The following is a 23,319-nucleotide window of genomic DNA, read 5'->3' as shown; positions in this document are numbered from 1 at the left end:
GCCAGCATTTTGGAATAGGCTTCTCTCGTCACTCTACCTTTCAAATAAATAAATATATATATTAAAAAACTTCAAAACTGTATTGGCAAAGTCATCTTTTTGCAGCTATCGTCTGTATTGTTTTCTCTACAGCAGGATTTTTAATGGGGGAGTGACACGGCCCGATGTAATTTTACAAAGTTCACCGAGATCAATTTGAAGGCTGAACTGGTAGGGAAGGGAAACAAGGTAAGCGGCAAAGATAACTCCATTCTGACCCGCGGGTGATGCGCACGTACGGGCGGAAGTCCCGGCCCCCCGGCCCCCAGGAGCCAGGGAAGGAGGGCCGCGCCGCGCCGCGCCGCGCCGCAGCGAACTCTGATTGGTTTCCAACGAAGCCAATCAGATGGCTAAAATCTCGCGAGAACTTCCGGCCGCGGGCGGACCAGTCTCGCGGCCTGAGGAGCCGAGAGGCTGGCCCAGGCGAACTTGCAGAGCAAGGAGAGAACTTGCTCGCTTAGGGATGGGGGCACTGCCTCCATCTATTTTGTCCTTGGCCAATCAGGCCACTTGCTCTTTCCCCTTCCTCCCTATTGGCGCTCTCCGCAGCCGGCGCCTGAGCACGCACGGGTCGCTGGGAAACGGCCTTTTCCGAGATGGAGGCGCCCTCGCGGCCTCTCTGGGCCTGCAGCCGGCTGACCGGACTCTCCAGAGACGGGCCTCACGGAACACCCGCTCCCCGGCGCAGCCTTACTTTTCAGGGTCCGGCTCCCCGGGTCCCTGGAGCAGCCAGGCCTGGGACCGAGGGCTTCGGTTGATGGACCTGCTGCCCCACCCCCTTCCGTTAACCAAGTGTCAAAAACTAAAGGCCACCGACTGTGCGAGAGGCCCCATTAACGGGCTTGAGAGCGCAAGGGGCCCGCTCAAGGGTAGGCAGGCTTGAGTGTTTTGCCTGTGGCGACCCCTCTCTCGACTCTTGCCATGGATGTGTGCGGGGTTGCTTCAAAACCTTCGTGGGGAAGTTGCAATTAAGACGTTTTGGTGTGCAAAATTCTTGAGATCCGCGCAAAGGAGGGTCTTCAAAAAATTCATGAAAATGCGCCTCCCACACACACAAACCTATGGGTTCCAAAACTTTGCACCATTGTCCATGAACTTACTGAGGTGCCCCTGTGCACACACGCACACACACACATCCAGCCCTCAGACAAGAAGCAGTTTATTGGCAAGGAGACAATGAAAACATGTCTGCGGACCTTGGAGCTGCCCCGCTCCGCACTCCCTCTTCCGGCCAGCTGATCCCTGCTGTTGCCCACAAAGATCTGTGCTTGGCCCGGCACCGGGTGCCAGGAACGCCGTGCCTGCTGTCACGGTCCAGAAGCCAGGGTGGGCTGAGGCTCCTCCAGGTCACTCAGGCCTGAGCCCTGTCCCAAGGGTGCGCTTCCTGGTCAAGACCAGATCCCGTGGCCCCTGGGTCAGGGGTGGGTACCGCCTGGGCCACACAGCTTCCCCCGCCACCAGGAAGATCAAGGCGTCCCTGCCCGACTGCGGCTCCCCAGGTTCCTCCAGTCCCATCGTTACAGCCCTGAGGTCGCACAGAGCCTACTTCAGGGTTTTGGTCTCCCGGAGAGAAGTCAGTTCTGGACAGGTAAGAGGCAGCAGGAACTCAGGGTCTGGCGTCCCCAGGCGAGTGTTTACTGAGTGCCAACTGAGCCAGGCGGCCCTCTAGAAGCTGCGGCACAGCCCACACTGGCGAGGTCCTGACTGAGCCCAGCCAGGACCGATTCCTGAGCTTCAAGGTTACGCTGTCCAGTCTCGATTTCTACCTAGTCGCTCCTGTCTCCCATGCCTCCCCCTCCTCCTCCCTCCCACCACCTCCCAGGCCCTCTGCTGCGCCTAGGCAGCAGACGGCGCTCCCTTTGGTCTTCCCGGTCACTCCAGTTCTGTGGGCGGCTCCTCCTTGAGGGGCCTCGCCCGAACGTCCCCTATGCCGAAGGGCCTCAGGACCAGGTGCCCGCGCTGGTGCTTGATGCGGGCCGAGCTGTCTCCGAAGCCCTTGCCGCACTCGGCGCACTTGTATGGCTTCTCCCCGGTGTGGGTGCGCCTGTGTTTCACCAGATCTGAGCTCCGCGGGAATTCCTTCCCACAGAAGCTGCACACGTGGGGCTGGCTGGGTCCAGAGGTCTGGGCCCGGACCCGGGAACGAGGGGCTGGCGGCGCCAGGAGGCCAGGTGGGTTATGCAGCCGCAGGAGAGTGGGCGGCGTCGGTAGCGGCCGGGCGCGTTCGCCGCGGTGGGTGCGCAGGTGCTTGACTCGAGCCGAGCTGTCAGCAAAACCCTTGCCGCATTCGGGACACAGGTAAGGCTTCTCCCCCGTGTGCACGCGGTGGTGTTTCACCAGGTCGGAGCTCCGACGAAAGCCCTTGCCACACTCGGGACACTTGTGGGGCTTGTCGCCCGCCAGTGGCGGCGGCGGCTCCCCGGGCTGCGGGTCCCCAGGCTCCGGCTCCAGGCCCGGCAGGCCAAAAGGCCCCTCCCCTGAGTGCGAGGGGCTGCGGGGCGTCAGCAGCGGGCTGGTGGCAAGAGCAGGTGGGGGCGGGCTGGGGATCAGGGCGGCCAAGGGGTAGCCTTGGAAGCTGAAGTCCTGAGGCTCCATGTGCGTGAGGCGGTGACGCAGCAGCGTGGAGCTGAGGCTGAAGGTGCGATCGCACTCTGGGCAGGCGTGCGGCCTCTCGCCGCTGTGGGTGCGCAGGTGCTTGACCCGAGCCGAGCTGTCGGCGAAGCCCTTGCCGCACTCGGGGCACAGGTAAGGCTTCTCGCCCGTGTGCACCCGCAGGTGCTTCACCAGGTCGGAGCCGCGGGCAAACTCCTTCCCGCACACGTCGCAGGCGAAGGGCTTGGGCCCCAGGTGGCTGCGCTGGTGGCTCAGGAGGCTACAGCTGAGCACGAACCGTTTGCCACAATCGGTGCAGATGTATGGTTTGTCCTGGGCCTTCGATCCCGGGGTGGCTGCCGGGGCCGCCCGCGAGGGCTGCCGGCGGGGGACCACAGGCCGGGGGGGCTGCTCCCCGCGGTGTGTCCGCTGGTGCTTTATGCGGGCGGAACTGTCGCCGAAGCCCTTGCCACAGATGCCGCACTTGTAGGGCTTCTCGCCTGTGTGTGTCCTCTGGTGCTTAACCAGGTCCGAACTCTGCCGGAAGCTCTTGCCACACTCACCGCAGATGGTGGGGCGCTCGCCGGCGGGGATCCGGGGCCGAGCAATCTTTGGGGGACCCTGGGCCTGTGGCCGGGCTCTGTAGGGCTTCTCACCGCTGTGAGTTCGCTGGTGTTTGATGCGGGCCGAGCTGTCTCCGAAGCCCTTGCCGCACACCCCGCACTTGTAGGGCTTCTCCCCGGTGTGCGTCCGCTGGTGCTTCACCAGATCGGACATCTGCCGGAAGCTCTTGCCACACTCGCCGCACACCGCAGCCCGATCCCCGCTGGTCTGGCCCCAGCGGGGTTCGCCCAGCATCCGGAGGCCTCGGTCCCGAGCCTGAGGCTTTCCCAGCCCCTCTCTCTGGACCCACAAGTCATCCCAGCTCTCGATGCCTTCGGGTTTCAGAGCGGCACTTCCCACTTCGTGGCCCGGGCCTAGCTCCTCCTCTTCCTTGAATTCCAAGTCCTCATCCTGGGAAGTCTGTTCAAATTCATCCGGCTGACAGACCACCACGTTCTCACTCTCCAGACCTAAGGAAAGGAACAGGCAGCTGTGGACCCTGCCCTCGGGCTCAGCACCCCCTTTTTAAGACAAAAATTTTTGGGGGGTAATTTATTATTAACTTGAGACATAGAGCCCCATCTGTCGGTTGATTCGCCAGATGCCCACGTGGGTCAGGGCTGTGCTTGGGCTGAAGCTGGGAACAGGGAGTGCAATCCGGGGTCCTGTGTGGGTGGCAGGAACCCCCTTACTGAGACATCACCACTGCCTCCCACAGTGTGCGTTGTGGGGGCGGGAGGCGGGAGCCAGACTGAACCCAGGTACTTGGATGGAGAGGCTGGGACTGCCCGGCCACTACCTCTGATACCAACTTCCCCAGGAACACCGGACCGTCTGTGGGCAGGATTCGCTCTTACTCTACACCTAATATATGTCAGTGACTCAACTGAGCCTGGAGAATCCTCGTAGCCAGTCCTACAAGACCATCGCTGCCCCATCTTCCACGTCCGGCATTACTTGCTCACAGTTATAAATGGTTAGAAAGGGGTGGGTGGGCGTTGTGGCCCAGCGGGTGAAACTGGCGCCCCTCGACCAGGCCTGCATCCTATGTCAGTCTGTGTGGTGTGGTTCCAGTCCTGGCTACCCGGCTTCCCACGGTTTTCCGCTCATGAGCAACCTGGGAGGCAGCAGATGATGGTGCAAGTACTGGAGTCTGCCACCCATGCGGGAGACCCGGATGGCATCTCCAGGCTCCCCACCTTCAACCTGGCCCAGCCCCAGCTGATAAACCTCTGACTGCCTTTCAAATAAAAATAAATCTTTTTAAAGGTTAGAAAGTAGCCAAGTGACGTTTCTAACTCAAGTCTGGCTGACACTGGAGCCTGTGTACACCACTAAGGTGTCTCCATCTGGAAAGCCTGGTATCTGCTATGTCCATTCTATCTTGTTATACAAGAGACCTTGTTTAAGTTCATGGAAAATGCACATTATGAAAACACTATGCATGAGGCCAGCACTGTGGTGTAGCGGGTAAAGCCGCCATCTGCAGTGCTGGCAGCCCATATGGGCGCCAGTTCAAGTCCTGGCTGCTCCACTTCCGATCCAGCTCTCTGCTGTGGCCTAGGAAAGCAGCAGAAGATGGCCCAAGTCCTTGGACCCCTGCACCTGTGTGGGAGACTGGGAAGAAGCTCCTGGCTCCTGGCTTCGGATCAGTGCAGCTCCAGCCGTTGTGGCCAATTGGGGAGTGAACCAGCAGATGGAAGACCTCTCTCCCTAGCCCCCTGCTTCTCCTTCTTTGTCTCTCTATGCAACTCTTTCAAATAAATAAACAAATCTTTAAAAAAAAGAAAACACTATGCATGGATTTCAACTTTTTTTTCAGGTTTTTTTTTTTTTTTCACCCAAATCAACTTGTATTTCCATTTGTTTCTCCCTGATGCCCCCTGGCATCAGCCCACCGGGTAATTTATACAATCATGGAGGAGACTCGAGAGGACTGGGGCTCACACTGGCAGTCCCTCCAGGGTGCGTGGGGGGCAGCAGGAGAGAGAGGAGCCTCACAACTTGTAACCATGGGTTCAGAACCGTCCCAAGAGCGACAGGCGGTAAGGAGGCCGGGACAGGCGTTCCCAGCAAAGAGAAAATTCTGGAGAACTGGAATATGGGAGAGGGAGCTGGGCCCGCCTGAGCCTGCAAGGCTGGCGACTGAACACTACTAGGCTGAGGCTTTTAATTAGTAGACGGCGGAGAGCTGCGGAAGGTTCTAGAGGAGAGCCAGGCTTGGGTCTGCATTTACACCAGTCTGCCTGCGGAGTCCACCCCGGGAAGACAGAAGGGCTGAGGGACGGGAAGGAGGCCTCCAGCCGGGCAGAGGCGGCGGTGGGGGAGGGGAGCGAGTCCTTGAGAAGGTGCCCCTCGCGGCCCGGCCCCGGGAATGGGGGGCTGCGCCCTCGGCGCTCTCCCGCCTCCCCCCTCTTCTCCCTGGAGGCCCAGCTCAAGTTCCCTTTCGCTGGGTCCCTGCCAGGCAGGGCCCAGCACTCGAGCCCCACCCGGACACGACCCATCCAGGTGGCGAGCGGCCGCGGCCCTCACCTGTGCGGGCGCCCCTCAGCTGCTCCCCATCTTCCTCCTCCTCCTCCTCCTCCGGGTCGCGGAGATCAGGGTCCCAAGGCTCCTCGGTGCGCTCCATCGCCCGCTCGCCGCCCTGGGGGCAAGGAGACAGACAGCAGATCCAGCGGCCACACGGCCATGTGCGGCCCGCGGGGCGTCCTGGGCACCGGGCGCGGCTCCCGGAGACCCCCCCCCCCCGCCGCCCCTGCACCTGCCGCTCCCTCGCTGGCACGCAGCCCGCCCCCCCGCCGCCGCCACCCCCGCTCACCTCGGCAGCAGCCGCCTCCGGCTCCGCCGCCCCGGCGCCGTCCGCAGCGCCTCCGCGCGGGTGCGGGTGCCCGAGCCGCCGGCGGCCCCGGGACGCGAGCTCCGCGCCCACCGCGCAGCGGGCCCGGCCGCAGGCGCCCCGGGGGTGGCCGCCGCGGTGGGGGGCGGGACGGGAAGCGGAAGCGCCGGCCCACGGAGCCGCTCTAGGACCCGGGAGGAGCCGCCCGCGCCCGCGGAGCTCGCTGGCCGGCGGGCCGCCGCTGCCCGCCGAGGGGGCCGCACGCCGTGGTGCTGGCCGGGGGCCTCCTGGGCCGCAGCTGGCCGGCGAGGGCCTCAGACGCGCCCCGGGCCACCCGCGCCGGCCCCGGGGGCTGCCCGGGAGCGCCCAGCCGGCCCGGCCGGAGAGAGACAAAGAAGGCGGGATCCCGAGCCGGACCCGGGGAAAAGGGGTGGGGAAGAGACCGCGCCAGACAAAGGGCGGCGGAGACCCCAGGCGGGGCGGGGCGGGGCGCCGCGGCTCGGGAAACAAAGCCGGGCTGGGGCGCGGGGGCCGGGGGCGGGTGGGGGCGGGGGGCCGGGGCGCAGCGGCCGGGGGGCGCGGGGGCCCCGGGGCGCGCGGGGTCGTCTAACGGGCGCGGCCGAGCCCGGGAGGCGGCGGGGACAAAGAGATGTGGGCGCAGAGGAGACGCGGGTGGGCGTCCGCGGAGAGGCGGAGCGGCTGCGGGGCCGGCGGCACAAAGGCAGCCGTCCGCGCGGCGAGGCAGAGACAAAGAGGCGGCGACGCCAGCGCCGGGCCAGGGAGGAGGAAGCAACCCCTGCTTCCCATCTGTGGCTCTGGCTCGGGCTGCGTTCCCGGGGCCCCGGCGGCGTGACGGGCAGCATCTGGACCCTTGGCAGGCCTGGCCGTCGGGGAGGGGTGGCTGGGGCTCGGCTTGTTAATTTGCCTTAGCACCTTAGCGCTGAGCCCAGAGTTTGGGACCCAGACTTGGAACGCAGGCAACGTTTGTCCCCCTTCCCCCGTCCGGGATGCTACCGGTTTAAAGGGGCAAACGTAAAAAAAAAAATCATTAAACATAGAGAACTGCACGGGCATGAAAGAGTTACCAGGAGCGCCTGGAGATGGAGCAGGGAGAGGTCTATTTGTGGAAGGAGTCTGCACGGTTTTTGTGTGCGGGGTGGGGCACGGATGTTCCCTTGCTGATCCTAATTCTGAAGACAGCCTCACATGCTTGTGATACTTGAATGCTGAAATCCCCGAAAGATCAAAACCTCTGAAGTATAACACACACACCCCCCCATCACAGTCCTGCAAAGATGAGCCTCGGGAATGTTCTAAACGCCAATTCTCGGAGAAGAAAGCAGAATTCCAGGGCAGGGACTGGTGAGGCTGGCGCCATGCGCACCTGGAAAACCCGGAGAAGCACTACAGGGGGCGTCCCTGGGGGAAATGAGTGTGTGCGGGAAGGTCAGGGGAGGGGGCCAGAGCAGACAACTGTGGGAGGCAGGCTGCCCCTCCCTGAGAGCTGGGGCGCGTTTCCTCTTACTGCCCCGGACATTAGGGCCCCAGGTTCGCTGGCCTCTGGACTCCAGGGCATCAACCAGAGCCCCTGTTCCCCACCCCAGCTTCCCACTTAAGTCCCCTGGATGGACTTGACTGAGGGACGCCACCGGGGCCTGGGGTCTCCAGGTTGCACATGGCCTGCCACAGATGTCTCAGCCTCCAGAAACACTTAAGCCAGTTCCCCTAATAAACCCTGCCTTATACACGAGGGTCTTTCCAAAAGTTCATGAAAAACGAAACTTTTGGGCCAAGCGCTGTGGCGTAGCGGGTAAAGCCGCCATCTGCAGTGCTGGCAGCCCATATGGATGCCAGTTCAAGTCCTGGCTGCTCCACTTCTGACCCAGCTCTCTGCTATGGCCTGGGAAAGCAGTAGAAGATGGCCCAAGTGCTTGGGCACCTGCATCGGCATGGGAGACCCAGAAGAAGCTCCTGGCTCCTTTGGATCAGCCCAGCTCCGGCTGTTGCAGCCATTTGGGAAGTGAACCATTGGATGCAAGACCTCTCTCTGCCTCTGCCTTTCAAATAAATAAATAAATAAATCTTTTTTAAAAAATCTAAACTTATGCATTCACTTTGTGCAAAAACTTTTTGAAATCCATACAGATTTTTTTTTTTCACATGAACTTTGGAAGAAAAAATATTTATTTTCAGCTACTTCAAAGGCAAAGTGACAGAGAGAGATCTTCCATCTGCTGGGTCAGTTCCTTGCAAATGCTCTTAAAGCCAGGCTGGAGCAGGGCAAAGCCAGGAGCCCAGAACTGCATCAGGGTGCCCCACGTGAGTTAGGCAGGGGCCCAAGCATTTGAGCCATCGTCCACTGCATTCCTGGTATAAGCAGGAAGCTGGATCAGAAGTGGACAAGCAGGGACTTGAACCAGCGCTCGCTCTGTTAGAGGATGTAGGCCCCAAAGGGCAACTTAACTTGCTTGCTATGATGACCTCCCCTTCTGTGAACTTTTTGAAGACTCTCTGGTCATATAGATTTCACAGTTTTTTGCACCAAAATAAAACTTGTAATTCCATTTTGGAAGCACCCTTACATCTACATGCATACCCCATTAGCCTGTCTCTGGAGAACCTTGACACAGATGTGGTATTGGGGAAAGCAGGGTATCATTCCTTCTTTCTGCAGTCCTTACAACACAATAGAAAAGAGCAGGAGATTGTTCCCTTGCTAAAAGACCAAGAGAAGCGGCAGGCGTTGTGGTACAGTGGGCTAAGCTGCTGCCTGTGACTCCTGCATCCCATGTGGGCACCGGTTTGAGTCCCAGCTGCTCCACTTCTGATCCGGCTCCCTGCAAATGTGCCTGGGAAAGCAGCAGAAGATGGCCCAAGTGCTCGGGCCCTGCACCCACATGAGAGACCTGGAAGAAGCTCCTAGCTCCAGGCTTTGGCCTGGCCCAGACCTGGCTGTTGTGGCCATCTGGGGAGTGAACCAGCGGACAGAAGGGTCTCTCCTTCTCTCTCTGTAACACTGCCTTTCAAATAAATTATCAATCCTTTTTTTTTTTTTTTTTTTAAGATTTATTTAGGGGCTGATGCTGTGGCCGTAGCAGGTAAAGCCGCTGCTTGCAGTGCCAACATTCTATATGGTCACTGGTTCAAATCCCGGCTGCTCCACTTCCAATCCAGCTCTCTGCTATGGCCTGGGAAAGCAGTAGAAGATGGTCCAACTGCTTGAGCCCCTGCACCCACTTGGGAGACCCTGACAAAACTCTGGCTCCTGGCTCTGGCCTGGCCCAGCCCTGGCTATTGTGGCCATATGGGGAGTTAACTGGTGGATGGAAGATCCCTCTCTCTCTCTCTCTCTCTCTCTGTAACTCTGAATTGCAAATAAATCTGAAAAAGAAAAATTTGTCAACAGTGATACACTAAACCCAACCTAGAAATAGGAGCACACACTTTACTAATGGATGGCATATTCAAAACTGTCCCCACTGTCTTTGTCATTTGTATTTATTTATTTATTTGAAAGGCAGACACATGGTGTGTGTAGACAAAGAGAACAACTGTGCTCTCCTATCCCCGTCTACTCCCCAAATGCCAGCTGGGGCTGGGCCAGGAGACTCAACCCCAGGTTTCCCACCTGAGTGGCAGGGGCTCAGCCACTGCAGCCATCACCACCACCTCCGGGAGTGCGCATGAGCAGGAGGACCTGCGAGCGAGCGGGGACCTGAACCCAGGCACTGTGATACAGCTCAGGGGCTTCCAACTACTCGACCAAATGCTGCCATCCCGTCCCCACTGTGTTTTTGTTTTTTGTTTTTTTCAATTTTCAATAAATACTTCACGCCCCTTTTGGACCTGAAAATTCTAGAACTTGGCCACTGGCTTAATATATACGTTTTAAGATGTCAGCAACCGTTTGTTTCTTTTCCATTCAGCCTTTGGCTGTACAGTCCCAGGAGGCCTTAAGGAGTTAAAGCTGTGTGTGTCTCAAGAAGCCAGCAAAGTTCCGGATGGGCTGGAAGGTCATGGTGTGCGGGGATGGCAGGCAACTGTGCTGCTGTCTGGTCACCCATAGGACTGTTGCCAAATCTGTGCTCTGTGCTCTCATTACAAGAGTGCGTGTTGAATGGATCTCCGGCACCCGAAGCAACGTTAACAACATGGTGCAGGGATGGGAAAACGGAGTCAGCAACGCTTATGTTGGCACAGAGTGAAGACCAGGAGCATTTCAGAGTGCACAGCCACGCAGCGAATGAATGTGAGCATATTCTCTAAGGGGAGCTAGGCCCTCAAAGGGGGAAAATAGCAACTATTCACCTTGAAAGCAAGAAGTTAATGACCCTGACCGCTGGCCAGCCTGTGTGGGTGACCTCAGTGCTGTTGCTCATAACCTCTCCCTATAATACACTTTTCTCTTTTTCTTTTAAAAAAATAATTGGTTTTGGCCAGTGCTGCAGCTCACTTGGCTAATCCTCCGCCTGTGGCGCCGGCACCCCAGGTTCTAGTCCTGGTTGGGGCACCGGATTCTGTCCCGGTTGCCCCTCTTCCAGGCCAGCTCTCTGCTGTGGCCCGGAAAGGCAGTGGAGGATGGCCCAAGTGCTTGGGCCCTGCACCCCATGGGAGACCAGGAGAAGCACCTGGCTCCTGGCTTCAGATCGGCACAGTGCGCCAGCCGTAGCGGCCATTTAGGGGGCGAACCAACGGACAAAGGAAGACCTTTCTCTCTCTCTCTCACTATCCACTCTGCCTGTCAAAAAAATTTTTTTTTTTTCAAGATTTACTTATTTATTTTAAAGTCAGAGTTACAGAGAGGCAGAGGCAGACAGAAGGTCTTCCATCCGCTGGTTCCCTTCCCAATTGCCCCAACGGCCGGAGCTGCACTGATCCAAAGCCAGGCGCTTCTTCCGGGTCTCCCACATGGGTGCAGGGGCCCAGGGACTTGGGCCATCTTCTACTGCTTTCCCAGGCCACGGCAGAGAGCTGGATTGGAAGTGGAGCAGCCGGGACTCAAACTGGTGCCCTTATGGGATGCCAGCACTGCAGTCGGTGGCTTTACCTGCTAAGCCACAGGGCCAGCCCCTGTAATACTCTGTTTTTTCCTTTTTAGCTTTTCCTGGCTTTTAGTGGTTTTTATGTGTTCAGCTTTTCCCCTACTATTTTAAATGGTCAGCATTATTCAGACAGAACCAGAGAGGGCAGAAGCAAGAGTGAGAATCAGTCTTCCATTTGCTGCTTCACTCCCCACAAAGACCACAAGAGCAGCCAGGGCTGGGCCAGGCCAAAGCCAGGAGCCCAGAATTCCATCCGGGTCTCCCACATGGGTGGCAGGGACTCACACATGAGCCATCACCTGCTGCCTCCCAGGATCACATTAGCAGGAAGCTGAATTAGCAGTGGAGTAGCCTGGACTGGGATCAGGCACTCTGATATGGGGTGGGGGCTTCCTGCTCCACTGGAGGGGAAGGGGGAGAGGAAGGGGGGAGATCCTATCCACTGATTCACTGCCCCTGAATGCCCACATAGGCTGGGGCTGGGCTAGGGCCCAAGCTGGAAGCCAGGAACTCAATGCAGGTCTCCCATACGAGTGGCAAGAACCCAATCACTTGAGCTATCACCACTCCCTACCAGGGTCTGCAATAGCAGAAAACCAGAGCCAGGAATCAAACCCAGCTACATCCATGTGTGATGCGATCATTTCTTTTTTTTTAATATTTGTTTGTTTATTTGAAAAGCAAAGTGGCAGAGAAGAGACAGAGACAATCTCCCATCTGCTGGTTCACTTCCCAGATTCCTGTAACAGCCAGGGCTAAGCTAGGATGAGACCAGGAGCCCCAAGCTCCACCCAGGGTCTCCCATGTGGGTGTCAGAACCCAAGTACTTGGGCCATTCTCCGCTGCTTTCCCAGGCCATAGCAGAGAGCTGGATTGGAAGAGGAGCAGCCGGGACTAGAACTGGCGCCCATATGGGATGCCGGCGCTGTAGGCGGAGGATTAACCTACTGCGCTACATACAGCACTGGTCCCTGGACTATTTTTTTAGGAACACATTTCATCTGCTCATAACTGTTACGTGGCTATCATTAGTATACCTGAGTGTCTGTTTGCAAAAATATGTATGTTATTAATGTCTATATTTTATTTTGTAAAGTGGCCTAGGGAATTGCTGCGTTTTTAACGTTTCTTAAATAAAATCCCTCTTTAAAAATGAAAAGACATGACTTTGAAATAATCTTTTGAAATTTTTTTTCAAGGGGCCAGCACAGCAGGTAAAACCACTGCCTGTGATGCTGGCATCCATATGGTTCGAGTCCCAGCTGCTCCACTTCCAATCCAGCTCCCTGCTAGTGCCCCTGGGGAAGCAGAGGAAGATGGCCCAAGTGCTTGAGCCCCTGCACCCACATGGGGGCCTGGATGAAGCTCCTGGCTCCTGCCTAACCCACTTCTGACCACTGCTACCATTTGGGGAATGAACCAGTGGATGGAAGCACGCTCTTGCTCTCGCTCACTCTCTCTCTCTCTCTCTCTCTCTGCCTCTTCCTCTTTCTCCACAACTCTGATAATTTTTTTTTTAAAGGAATTTTTTTTTTTTTCAGAATTATTTTCAGGATTTAACTTCTGGGGATTTCACCATTCGGGATCGTGGCATCCGGGTTCCCATCCTGCCAGATTATAGCTCAAACCCAGGGAATGTTAGAAACAGACAGACAGGGGTCGCACATCAACCATCACACACACTTACTGATCACCAACCAAAGAGGGCTGTTCCAGGAAATACAGAAAACTCCCCAAGAGCGCTTGGCCCAGTGGGGTGTGGAGCAGTGTAGATGCCGTGACAAGGTCTACCCTGTCTACACTGGCTGCAGGAGCGGGTCGTTGCAGAAGCGCCGTGTGTGGAGAGCTGCGCAGAGCTCAGCGGCGTGGGTGCTGTGTTAGGTCACTCCCACGGTTTGGTTCCCAGCCGTGTCACATAAAGCCTCCACCTGCAGGGCAGGCATCCCATATGGGTGCCGGTTCAAGCCCCGGCTTCTCTATTTCTGATCCAGCTCTCTGCTATGGCCTGGGAAAGCAGTGGAAGATGGCCCAGGTCCTTGGGCCCCTGCACCCATGTGGGAGACCCGGAAGAAGCTCCTGGCTCCTGGCTCCAGATAGGCGCAGCTCCAGCCGTTGCAGTCAGCTGGGAAGTGAACCAGAGGATGGAAGACCTCTCTCTCTCTCTGCCTCTCCTCTGTGTAACTCGGACTTTCATGGAGAGCTGCGCAGAGCTCAGTGGCATGGGTGCTGTGTTCAGGTCACTCCCGCGGTTTGGTTCCCAGCCATGTCACGTAACTGCTGCCTGGGCTTTGGGAAGTTACTTAAAGTTCTCTTTCCTGAATTATAGAATCGGAGTGATCAAACCCGACCGGGAGGGCTGGGGATGAAGGCGTGGACAGCACTCAGCAGGGACTCCTGGCCGGAGGGACCACCGAAGGACAAGGTGGCTTTCGTGCTGGCCTTCGCAGGATGACAAAGTTCTCACCAAGGTCCTGAGCCTGGCTGAATGAAGACCTCCAGGTAGGTAGGAGGCCAGTGCTGTGGGGTAGCAGGTAAAGCCACAGACTGCAGTGTCAGCTTCCCATATGGGCACCCTTCGAGTCCCGACTGCCCCATTTCTGATCCAGCTCTCTGCTGTGGCCTCGGAAAGCAGTAGAAGATGGCCCAAGCGTTTGAGCCCCTGCACCTGCCTGGGAGACCTGGAAGAGGCTCCTGGCTCCTGGCTTCGGATGGGCCCAGCTCTGGCTGTTGCAGTCATTTTGGGGAGTGAACCATCAGACGGAAGCCTCCTCTTTCTCGCTTGCTCATTCTCGCTCTCTCTTTCTCTCTGCTTCTCTATAACTCTGCCTTTCAAATAATAAATAAATGAGTCTTTAAAAAGAAAAGAACTCCAGGCAGATGGGGTGCCATGAACCGTGGCCCAGACACTAACTGAAAACCCTCTATGTGCTGGAAATTGGAGTTCCAAAGACAATCCAGAATTATCCTCAGTGAGGGGTGGGCGGCATGGTGTGGTGGTTTAAGCCTCTGCCTGCAGCACCAGCATCCCACATGGGGACCGGTTCAAGTCCTGGCTGCTCCACTTGCAATCCTATTGATGGATTCCTGTGACGGCCTGCAGATGGAAGTTGATGGAAGACTTCTCCATCTTGTTACTGTGCCTTTTAAAGAAATAATTTTAAAAAACAACAACAACAACAAAAGAAAGTATCGGGCCAGCACTGTGGCGCAGCAGGCAAAGCCACCGCCTGCAGTACAGGCATCCTGTATGAGCACCAGTTTGAGTCCCGGCTGCTCCACTTCTGATCCAGCTCTCTGCTATGGCCTGGGAAAGCAGTAGAAGATGGTCCAAGTGCTTGGGCACCTGCACCGGCATGGGAGACCCAGAAGAAGCTCCTGGCTCCTTCTTTGGATCGGCACAGCTTGAGCCATTGCAACCTTCTGGGGAGTGAACTAGCAGATGGAAGACCTCTCTCTGTGTCTGTAACTCTACCTCTGAAATACAAAAGGATACCACATCTGACTGATTTATTGTCATAGAGGTAGGTAAGGGGGCAGGCTGTGGCCAGTGGGTTATGCTGCTGCCTAGGAAACCTGTATCTCATATCAGAGTACCTAATTCAAGTCCCAGCTACTCCAAGCTTCCAGTCCAGCTGCTGATCCCCACGTGGGAGACCAGGATGGAGTTCCAGGGTCCTGGCTTCAGTCTGGCCTAGAGTGAACGAATGGAAGCTTTCTCTCTCTCTCTCTCTCTCACTGTGCTTTTCAAATCAATCAATACATTAAAAAAGAAAGAAAGAAAGATGCCATTGGAATGTCTGCATCCTATGTTGGTGTGTTTGGGTTCAAGGTTTGCCTCCACTTCCGATTCCACCTTCCTGAGTTCTGGCCTGTTGGCTTCAGCCTCCACTGTTGTGGGCATTTGGGGAGTGAACCAGTGGGTGGAAGATCTGTTTATCTGTCTCTGTCTCTCTAACTTTCAAATAAATAGTTTTGTTTTTGCTAAAATTAAAAATATATATAGAAGAAGGGTGTGGGACCGGCTCTGTGGCGCAGCAGGCTAAACTGCTGCTTGTGACACTGGTTCCATATGGGCGCCGGTTTGAGTCCCGGCTGCTCCACTTCCGAGCCAGGCCCCTACTAATGTGTCTGGGAAAGCAACGGGAAGATGGTCCAAGCGCTTGGGTCCCTGCACCCGCGTGGGAGACTGGGATAGAGTTCCTGGCTCCTGGTTTCAAGCGGGTCCAGGGCTGGCTGTGGTGGCCATTTGGGGAGTGAACCAGCAGGTGGAGGCTCTGTCTCTCTCTTCTTGGTCACTCTTACTTTCAAATATATATATGTATGTATGTATTTAATAATGCTGAACAAACATAATAGGCATACACTTTAAAACAATGTTCACTTATTTATTTCATTGAAAGCCAGAGTACTAGAAGGAGGAGTTAGCATGGGTTGGGGGTGGCAGGGGAGACAAAGGGAACTTCCATCCGCTGGTTCACTCCCCAAATGCCCACAGTGGCTGGGGCAAACTGAAGCCAGGAGCCAGGAGCTTCCTCCAGGTCTCCTATGTGGGTGGCAAGGGCTTAAGCACTTGGGCCACTCTCCACTGCCTTCCCGGGTGCATTAGCAGGGAGCTGAATGGGAATTAGATCAGCCGGAGAATGGAAGTGGGGTTCTGATCCGGGCTGCCGGCGTTGCAAGCATATACTGTTTATGGACATTAAAATGTCCCTTCTGTACAGGAAATGCTGTTCAAAGTGCAACAGAAAAGTGCACTCTAGTACCTTCCACAGCTTGTCTTAGGGAGGGGAGAGGAGGGGGGAGGGGAGGGGAGCGAGCTGGGGGACTTTCTCCCTCTTGGCTGAGGCTGCACACAAAACACCACAGCCTGGGAGCCGGAACAACGGATGCTTGTTTTCTCCCAGCTCTGGAGCCTTCAAGTCCAAGGTCAAGGCCAGCAGGCTTGGTGTCCAGCCGGGCCTGTCTCCTTGGGCTGCAGATGGCTGCCCTTGTGCTGTGTCCTCACGTGGCTCTGTGCATACACACACACACACACACACACACGATGTGTCTCCCTCTTCTACCATTGAACTAAGCCACATGCTTAACACTCCACGTAACCTTACTGATCTCTGTAAAAGCCTTTTCTCTTTTAAAAATATTTTTAATTTATTGATTTAATCTCTTGGAGCTGCAGAGAGAAAGAGAGAGCAAGAGAAATCTCCCGTCTGCTGGTCCACTCCTAAGCCAATCCAGTTGTCTACCACGGCGCTGGGGCAGGAGACAGCCAAGGGTTAACTGGGGGAGCTGAGAGAAGCACATTCCAGAAGTCTCTCTCCTAGGAGTCTCCTCGCCTGTTTCTTTTCCTGGGTCTCTGCCTCCCTGTCCTTATTCTTGACCTTGAGACAGAGAAGGGCTACCAGAGGAAGCTGAGAAAGAAAAAAAGCCGGAAAACCTCCCCTTAGCAGCTGTAGGTGTTGATAGGATAATGACCAGATGGTCTGGGTGCTCCCAGAAGCAGGCTAAGCCGCCCCCCCACCCCTGATCACCCCTATAAAAGATTCAGCCACCAATGGGGCTCAGGTTACTGCCTAAGGAGAGCACTTTCTTTCCAAGGACCAACTTGGGCTTTGCTGTTTGTCTGTCTCCTCCCCCCATGCACTGTATGAGGTTTGCGGTCCCTGCTTTCCTGCCCTGGGCTCCCACAATCCTGCTGCCCCCAAGGGCGTGTGCTAACGGGCAGCTGGCATCGGAGGCAGAGCCGGGACCAGGAGCCAGGCTCTTCACTGTCGACACAGAGACGTGGGCCACACACCTGGCTCCGGGCTGATTTCCTACCAGTTACTCTAAGAGACCGGGCTTCAATGGTGGGGGTGGGGGACATAGTTCAGTACATAACAGCTAAAAGGGGAATGATAGATAGAACCACAAGGAGAGGAGTAAAGAAAATGGGGTTGGTGAGGCAGGCGGGATCCAGATGGAGCCGCGGTAAAGGAGACCAGCATCAGGGGCTCTGAGGTTAACGCACACGCCAAAGGGAACCCAGCTCCTCAATGCTAAACTCACGGTTGGATAAATAACTGCTGGCCTCCAAGACCAAAGCCATTCCTTAGAAAATGGAGTGCCGATAACAGAGCTGAGATGCATTTCATTTTACAAGCTGGAAACTGGTTCAGAGAGGTCACGTTACTTACTCAAGGTCACACAGCAAGTAAGCGGAGAGCTGAGGTCTAGGGAATTCTTCCTTTTTCTCTCTTTCCCTCTCCCCCCTCTCTCCTTTTAGAGATGTATCTCCTGTTCTTCATAAAGTGGTAGTTGTTTTTTTTTTTAAAGATATATTTGTTTATTTGAAAGGCAAAGTGACAGAGAGGGAAGGAGAGACAGAGATCTTCCATCTGCTGGTTCATTCCCCAAATGCCTGCAACAGCAGTGGAGGAGGGGGGCGGCTGGGCCAGTCCCGGGCCAAGAGCCAGGAGCTCCATCTGGGTCTCCCACGTGAGTGGCAGTAACCCAAGTACTTGGGCCATCATCTGCTGGCTTGCCGGGCCTTAGCAGGAGCTGGGATTCAGCATGGAGGAGTTGGGACCGGAACCAAGCACTGGTTCTTTTTGTATGTTCTGCAGCCTCCAGCTAACTCCCTACAGCCGTTCTTCCAGGTACCCTGTGCATCTAAAATATTGTTTCTTGGTCTTTCTATGTGCCAGACCCGCGTACAAGACACTGGGGAATCCAGAGAGCAGAAGCTGAGTGCTCAGCCTGGGTGGGCATGGCAGGGGCCTGGCGGGGGCCTGTGACCGTGCTGGGGAGGCTACAGGAAGGAGAATGGTTCTGCGGGGGGCAGCCGGGCACCACTTCAGGGGAGCAGGCAGAGCCCCTTTGGATCAAACCCCTGATGCGTTAAGAGGCGCGCACCTGGGAGAGCAAAGGGAAAGCTGGTTGCGAGCAGACAGCTGAGCGCGTTTGGGTGATGAAGCCAGCGGCCAGAGGCTTCCACTGCCATAGGCCTGGAGCTTGGCCTTGACTTTGAGGTCACTGGGCAGCCCCTGAAGGAGTCTGATTGGGCGGGGGGGGGGGGGGGAGGGTGTGGTTCTGAAGCAAGGTCTCCGGCTGCGGAACCCCAAGACTTGGAGTCCTTTCAAGAATCCATTCAATCCACCGCACGAGCAAGAAAATTGCCGGTCCCTCCCACCTCGGTCCCATTTGTAGCTTCTGGTCCACTCAGGCCCCGGGGACTTTATTATTAGTATTACTGGGAAGGGCAGAGTGACGCAGAGAGAGGCCGGTGGTGTGGCACAGTGGATTAAAACGCTGCTGCAACGCTGGCATCCTGGTTTGGGTCCTGGCTGCCCCGCTTCTGATCCAGCTCCCTGCTAGTGCACCTGGGAAAGCAGCAGAAGATGGCCCAAGTGCCTGGGCCCCTGCACCCACGTGGGAGACCTGGATGGAGTTCTAGGCTCCTGGCTTCAGCCTGGGCCAACCCCAGCTGTTGCGGCCATTGGGGGAGTGAACCAACAGATGGAAGATCTCTCTCCCTCCCCCTCTCTCTCTGTAAGTCTGCCTTTCAAATAAAGAGAGAGAGAATCTTTCATCCATCCTCTGGTTTACTCCCCAAATGCCTGCAACATTTATAGCCAGGCCGGCCTAAAGCCAGCAGCCCAGAGCGCAACCCAGATCTCACACGTGGTGGAAGGGAGCTGTCTGAGCCATTACTGCTGCCTCTCAGGTACACGTCGGTGGGCAGCTGGACTGAGAGAAGACCAAGGACTCTGATAGGCGAGGTGCGGCTTACCCAGCTGCGCCAGCACGTCCGCCACGCCCACCCTGGAACGTCTCTAACCCATCCTGTCAAAGCTTTCCTCTCACCTGCTCCGGACAGCGGCTGGCTTCCTTCCTCTCTGCCCGCACCCGGCCTCTCACCGCGGTAGGGGGGCTACTGCTGGGCTTGAACTAAAGCTGTGAGGAGAATGGAGGGGCCGAGCTGCCTGAGGGGTGATGGGAAACAGGATGCAGGTGGGGGGACCCCAGCTTCCCTTCCTCTTGGCTTCCCCCAGCTCTCTGACCTGGGCGGGTTCTGAGCATCTGAGCTGCCTACCCTGCCCTCCCCCTCGCCGGCTGCACTCAACTTCCTGTCCCACCAGAGGAAGTGGGGTGCGACAGCAGGTGCAGCGACAGCTCAGGGAGCCATGGTGAGTCCTTGTGCCCAGGAACCCAGGCGCCTCAGCCCCTGGGCCCCTACCCCCAGGGTTGCTAGCACCAGGTTGATCTACAGTGGGGTGTTTCTCCCCAGCCTCTGAGCTTAAGGGATGCTGGGGGTGTTGCCTGCCACTCCCAGAGCCTTCAACAGTACCCCCCCACAACAGGACAAGGAGTATGTAGGTTTCGCCGCCCTCCCCAACCAGCTGCATCGCAAGTCGGTCAAGAAGGGGTTTGACTTCACACTCATGGTGGCAGGTTTGGAGAGGAAGTGTGGGGGAGGGGGGCTGCCCTTAAGAGACACCCTCCCGGCTGTCCCTTCAACAACCAAGCGGGCCTGTGCTGTCCACAGGGGAATCAGGCCTGGGGAAATCCACCCTCATCAACAGCCTGTTCCTCACCAACCTCTACGAGGAGCGGCAGGTGCCAGAAGTCAGCGGTGAGAGGCCCCACGTGGCCAGCATTGCCTTTCCATCCAGGAACTTGGGCAACCCCTGCCCTTTTTTTTTTTTTTTCTTCCTCCTCTCTGGGAAAATGGGTGGAGGCAGGGGTGATGCTGGGAAAGGATATGAGCACTGCTCAGACCCCTAAGCAGCCCCCAGACCTCCGCCCCCCACCCCCCCACCCTGGTCCTCACAGCTCGCTTGACCCAAACGCTGACCATCGAGCGCCGGGGCGTGGAGATCGAGGAGGGTGGTGTTAAAGTGAAACTGACCCTGGTGGACACGCCTGGCTTTGGGGATGCAGTGGACTGCTCTGACTGGTGAGGGGGAGGGGAGGGGAGGGGGGCCGGGGGTGGGGTGGGCAGCCTAAGCCTCCACTGTGGACACCCAGGGAGCAGTTACAGAGCCGATCTGTCCTGGCTCCCTGACCCAAAAGGTGACACCTGTTTCTGGGGACTATCTGGCCCAAAGTGCCCTGTGCTTAAAAAAAAAAAAAATATATATATATATATATATGCAATCATTTGGTGCAGTGATTAAAGATGCCACTTGGTGGCCAGCGCCGTGGCTCAATAGGCTAATCCTCCACCTTGCGGCGCCAGCACACCGGGTTCTAGTCCCAGTCGGGGCACCGGATTCTGTCCTGGTTGCCCCTCTTCCAGGCCAGCTCTCTGCTATGGCCCGGGAAGGCAGTGGAGGATGGCCCAAGTGCTTGGGCCTTGCACCTGCATGGGAGACCAGGAGAAGCACCTGGCTCCTGCCTTTGGATCAATGCGGTGCGCCCGCAGCAGCGCGCCGCCGGCCATTGGAGGGTGAACCAACGGCAAAAGGAAGACCTTTCTCTCTGCCTCTCTCTCTCACTGTCCACTCTGCCTGTCAAAAAAAAAAAAAAAAAAAAAGCCACTTGGGATGCCCAGGATCCCCCTAGGTTTGGGTCCTGAATCTGCTTCTCACTGTGTCTTGCTAATGTGCACCCGGGGAGGCAGCGGGTGAGGGCTCAAGTGCTTGGGTCCCTGGCACCCACTTGTAAGATCCAGATGGAGCTTCAGCCTGGCCCTGTCCTCAAATGAAGGCATTTGAGGAGGGAACCACTGCAAGAGAGATCTCTCTCTGACTCTGTCTTTCAAATAAAATGAGCAGAAGTCTTAAAAATGTATTTATTTTTAATTGACACATAGTAATTGGACATGCGTTGTGGGCCAGAGGATGAGGGATGGAGAGACCCCAGTACTTGAGCCATTCCTTACCCGCTGCCTGCAGCTCGCCCCAGGCACCCTGCCGCGCCCAGTGCCAGCCCCTTCTCAATGCCTCTTAATGGAGGCTAAAACCACTTCTTCCTCCTACAGCCCTCGCTAGCCCCGCCCCCTCCCTGCCTGCGGCCTCTGACCTCTGACCTCTGACCATCTCCCACGCCCGCAGCTGGCTGCCCGTGGTGCGCTACATCGAGGAGCAGTTTGAACAGTATCTCCGGGACGAGAGTGGCCTGAACCGGAAGAACATCCAGGATTCCCGGGTCCACTGCTGCCTCTACTTCATCTCGCCCTTCGGCCGGGGGTCTGGGGGAACCCCCTGGGAGCTGGGGCGTCTGGAGAGGGCTTTGGGGGCGGGGCGCGGGTGTCTGACCGATGCCTGGCTGCAGGCTCCGGCCCCTGGACGTGGCCTTCCTGCGGGCGGTGCACGAGAAAGTCAACATCATCCCTGTCATCGGCAAGGCGGACGCCCTGATGCCTGAGGAGACCCAGGCCCTCAAGCAGAAGGTATGGCCGCTGGAGACCCACGCGAAGCCAAAAGGCCTGATCAAGCTTGAACTTGAGCCTTGGCTTGGCTTTGAACTTGGATGGCCGTTTGGGAGCATGACCGGCCAGGCGGGCTGTGGGGGTGACTGAGGAGGGTGGCAGGAAGCTGCCAGAGGAAGCCTCGTCTCTGGAGGTTGAGAACCCGGTGAACACGCAGGCCTGTCTGGAGGCTGGGGCATAGCCACGATGACCTCTGACCTCTCCCGGCCCCATGAGCTCTGCCCCCCACTCCCCACTGTCTTCAGAGCCCTCCCCCGCTGTTTACACAAGTGACCGCCTCATCTTAGGATTTTGTTTGTTTCTCAAACCTCTATGCGTCTGAGATTCTGGCGCTGGGCATTCCCTACGGCCAGGTTTCACCATGTCTGTCTCGCGTGCCCCTCTCTGGTCTCCGACCACCGGGTGTAACTCTGGGTCTCCGGCCGTGCACCGTCTTTCACTCACGCCCCGTGTTCCTCCCTGTCTCTGCCCCGGAGATCCGGGACCAGCTGAAGCAGGAGGAGATCAGCATCTACCAGTTCCCGGAGTGCGACTCCGATGAGGACGAAGACTTCAAGAGGCAGGATGCAGAAATGAAGGTGCCGGGGGCCCGGGGGGCAGCGGCCGCCGGGAAAGGGGTTCATCCCCCCACCCCGCAGGGGCCAGCGTGACCCCTTGACCCCCGCCCTCCAGAACAGCATCCCTTTCGCGGTCGTGGGTTCCTGCGAGGTGGTGAGGGATGGGGGGACCCGACCAGTGAGGGGACGCCGCTACTCCTGGGGTACCGTGGAAGGTGAGTGACCCCTGAGCCACTTGCGAATCCGCGGGGCCCAACACGGGCTTCCGGGGTGGGCTGCGCTCCCCGGGAGGTCCTAGGGCTGCAGGCCGGGCGGACCCCGAGTTCCCTTGTCGCTCGATGGCCCGCCCCCCAGTGGAGAACCCACACCACTGCGATTTCCTGAACCTGAGACGCATGCTGGTGCAGACGCACCTGCAGGACCTGAAGGAGGTGACGCACGATCTGCTTTACGAGGGCTACCGGGCCCGCTGTCTACAGAGCCTGGCCCGGCCCGGGGCTCGAGCCAGCCGCAGGTGAGCGCTGCAGCTCCCGAGCGGCCCTCGGCCAAGCCCCGCCCCGCCTGTGTCGCCCAGGCCTGCTCTTCGACTGTCTCCACCCACTGCGCCTCGGTCCGGCTCAGGCGGCTAGATCCCCGCCTCTCGGCCTCCACACCCCTGACTCCCATGCCCCTCTCCCGCTGCCCCCCAGTAAGCTTTCCCGCCAGAGCGCCACGGAAATCCCTCTGCCCATGCTGCCCCTGGCCGAGACGGAGAAGTTGATCCGCGAGAAGGACGAGGAGGTGAGCCGGCGCCTCGCCTCCCACCCCCACCCCCCCTGCACCCGAGGCCCCTCCTGGAGGGGCGCCTCCGGCCTCGCGCGGCCCCACCGCCCGCACTCTCGCCCGCACAGCTGCGCCGCATGCAGGAGATGTTGGAGAAGATGCAGGCCCAGATGCAGCAGAGCCAGGCTCAGGGCGATCAGTCGGACGCTCTCTGAGGACCCCCGCCCCGGCCCTGACTTACCTCGGCTCCGCCTTCGGTCTGCCTCTCGTCCAATCCCGGGTCCTACACTGCCCAGCGCCTAAGCCCGGAGCCCCCCGCCGGCAGACCCGCCCAGGCGTCCGCTTTGTTGCGGGCTCCCGGGCCGAACGCCTGCCTCTCCCCCGGCCCGGAGTCGGCGGCCCCGCCCCCGGCCCGCCCCGCCCCCGGCGCCGCCCCTCCGGGCCGAGCTGAATAAAGACTGCGCGCCCCCACCCCAG

General features: G+C 57.9%; 2 protein-coding genes across 3 annotated transcripts; one reads left to right on the top strand and one right to left on the bottom strand.

Moving 5' to 3' along the window:
- Positions 1–948: 948 nt before the first annotated feature.
- ZNF48 (zinc finger protein 48) lies at positions 949–23,230 on the bottom strand. 2 transcript variants are annotated; one of them, XM_062180987.1, is made up of 3 exons: positions 6,053–6,132; positions 5,767–5,878; positions 949–3,704 (listed from the first exon to the last, which is right to left on the bottom strand). In XM_062180987.1, the coding sequence occupies exons 2-3, from the start codon at positions 5,861–5,863 to the stop codon at positions 1,912–1,914; spliced, it is 1,890 nt and encodes a 629-aa protein (XP_062036971.1). In that variant the 5' UTR covers positions 5,864–5,878; positions 6,053–6,132; the 3' UTR covers positions 949–1,911. The 2 variants fall into 2 exon arrangements, with proteins under 2 accessions (XP_062036971.1, XP_062036969.1); XM_062180985.1 differs by lacking the exon at positions 6,053–6,132 and adding an exon at positions 23,084–23,230 and having other exon boundaries at positions 951–3,704.
- Positions 17,657–23,101, top strand: SEPTIN1 (septin 1). Its single transcript, XM_062180988.1, has 12 exons — positions 17,657–17,747; positions 19,143–19,277; positions 19,452–19,542; positions 19,637–19,723; positions 19,924–20,047; positions 21,147–21,281; positions 21,367–21,484; positions 22,000–22,101; positions 22,196–22,295; positions 22,435–22,594; positions 22,770–22,860; positions 22,971–23,101. The coding sequence occupies exons 2-12, from the start codon at positions 19,275–19,277 to the stop codon at positions 23,055–23,057; spliced, it is 1,098 nt and encodes a 365-aa protein (XP_062036972.1). The 5' UTR covers positions 17,657–17,747; positions 19,143–19,274; the 3' UTR covers positions 23,058–23,101.
- Positions 23,231–23,319: the final 89 nt, after the last annotated feature.

Source organism: Lepus europaeus, chromosome 21 (genome assembly GCF_033115175.1).
Source record: "Lepus europaeus isolate LE1 chromosome 21, mLepTim1.pri, whole genome shotgun sequence".
NCBI lineage: Eukaryota > Metazoa > Chordata > Mammalia > Lagomorpha > Leporidae > Lepus > Lepus europaeus.
This window is presented reverse-complemented; position numbering and strand designations above follow the sequence as displayed.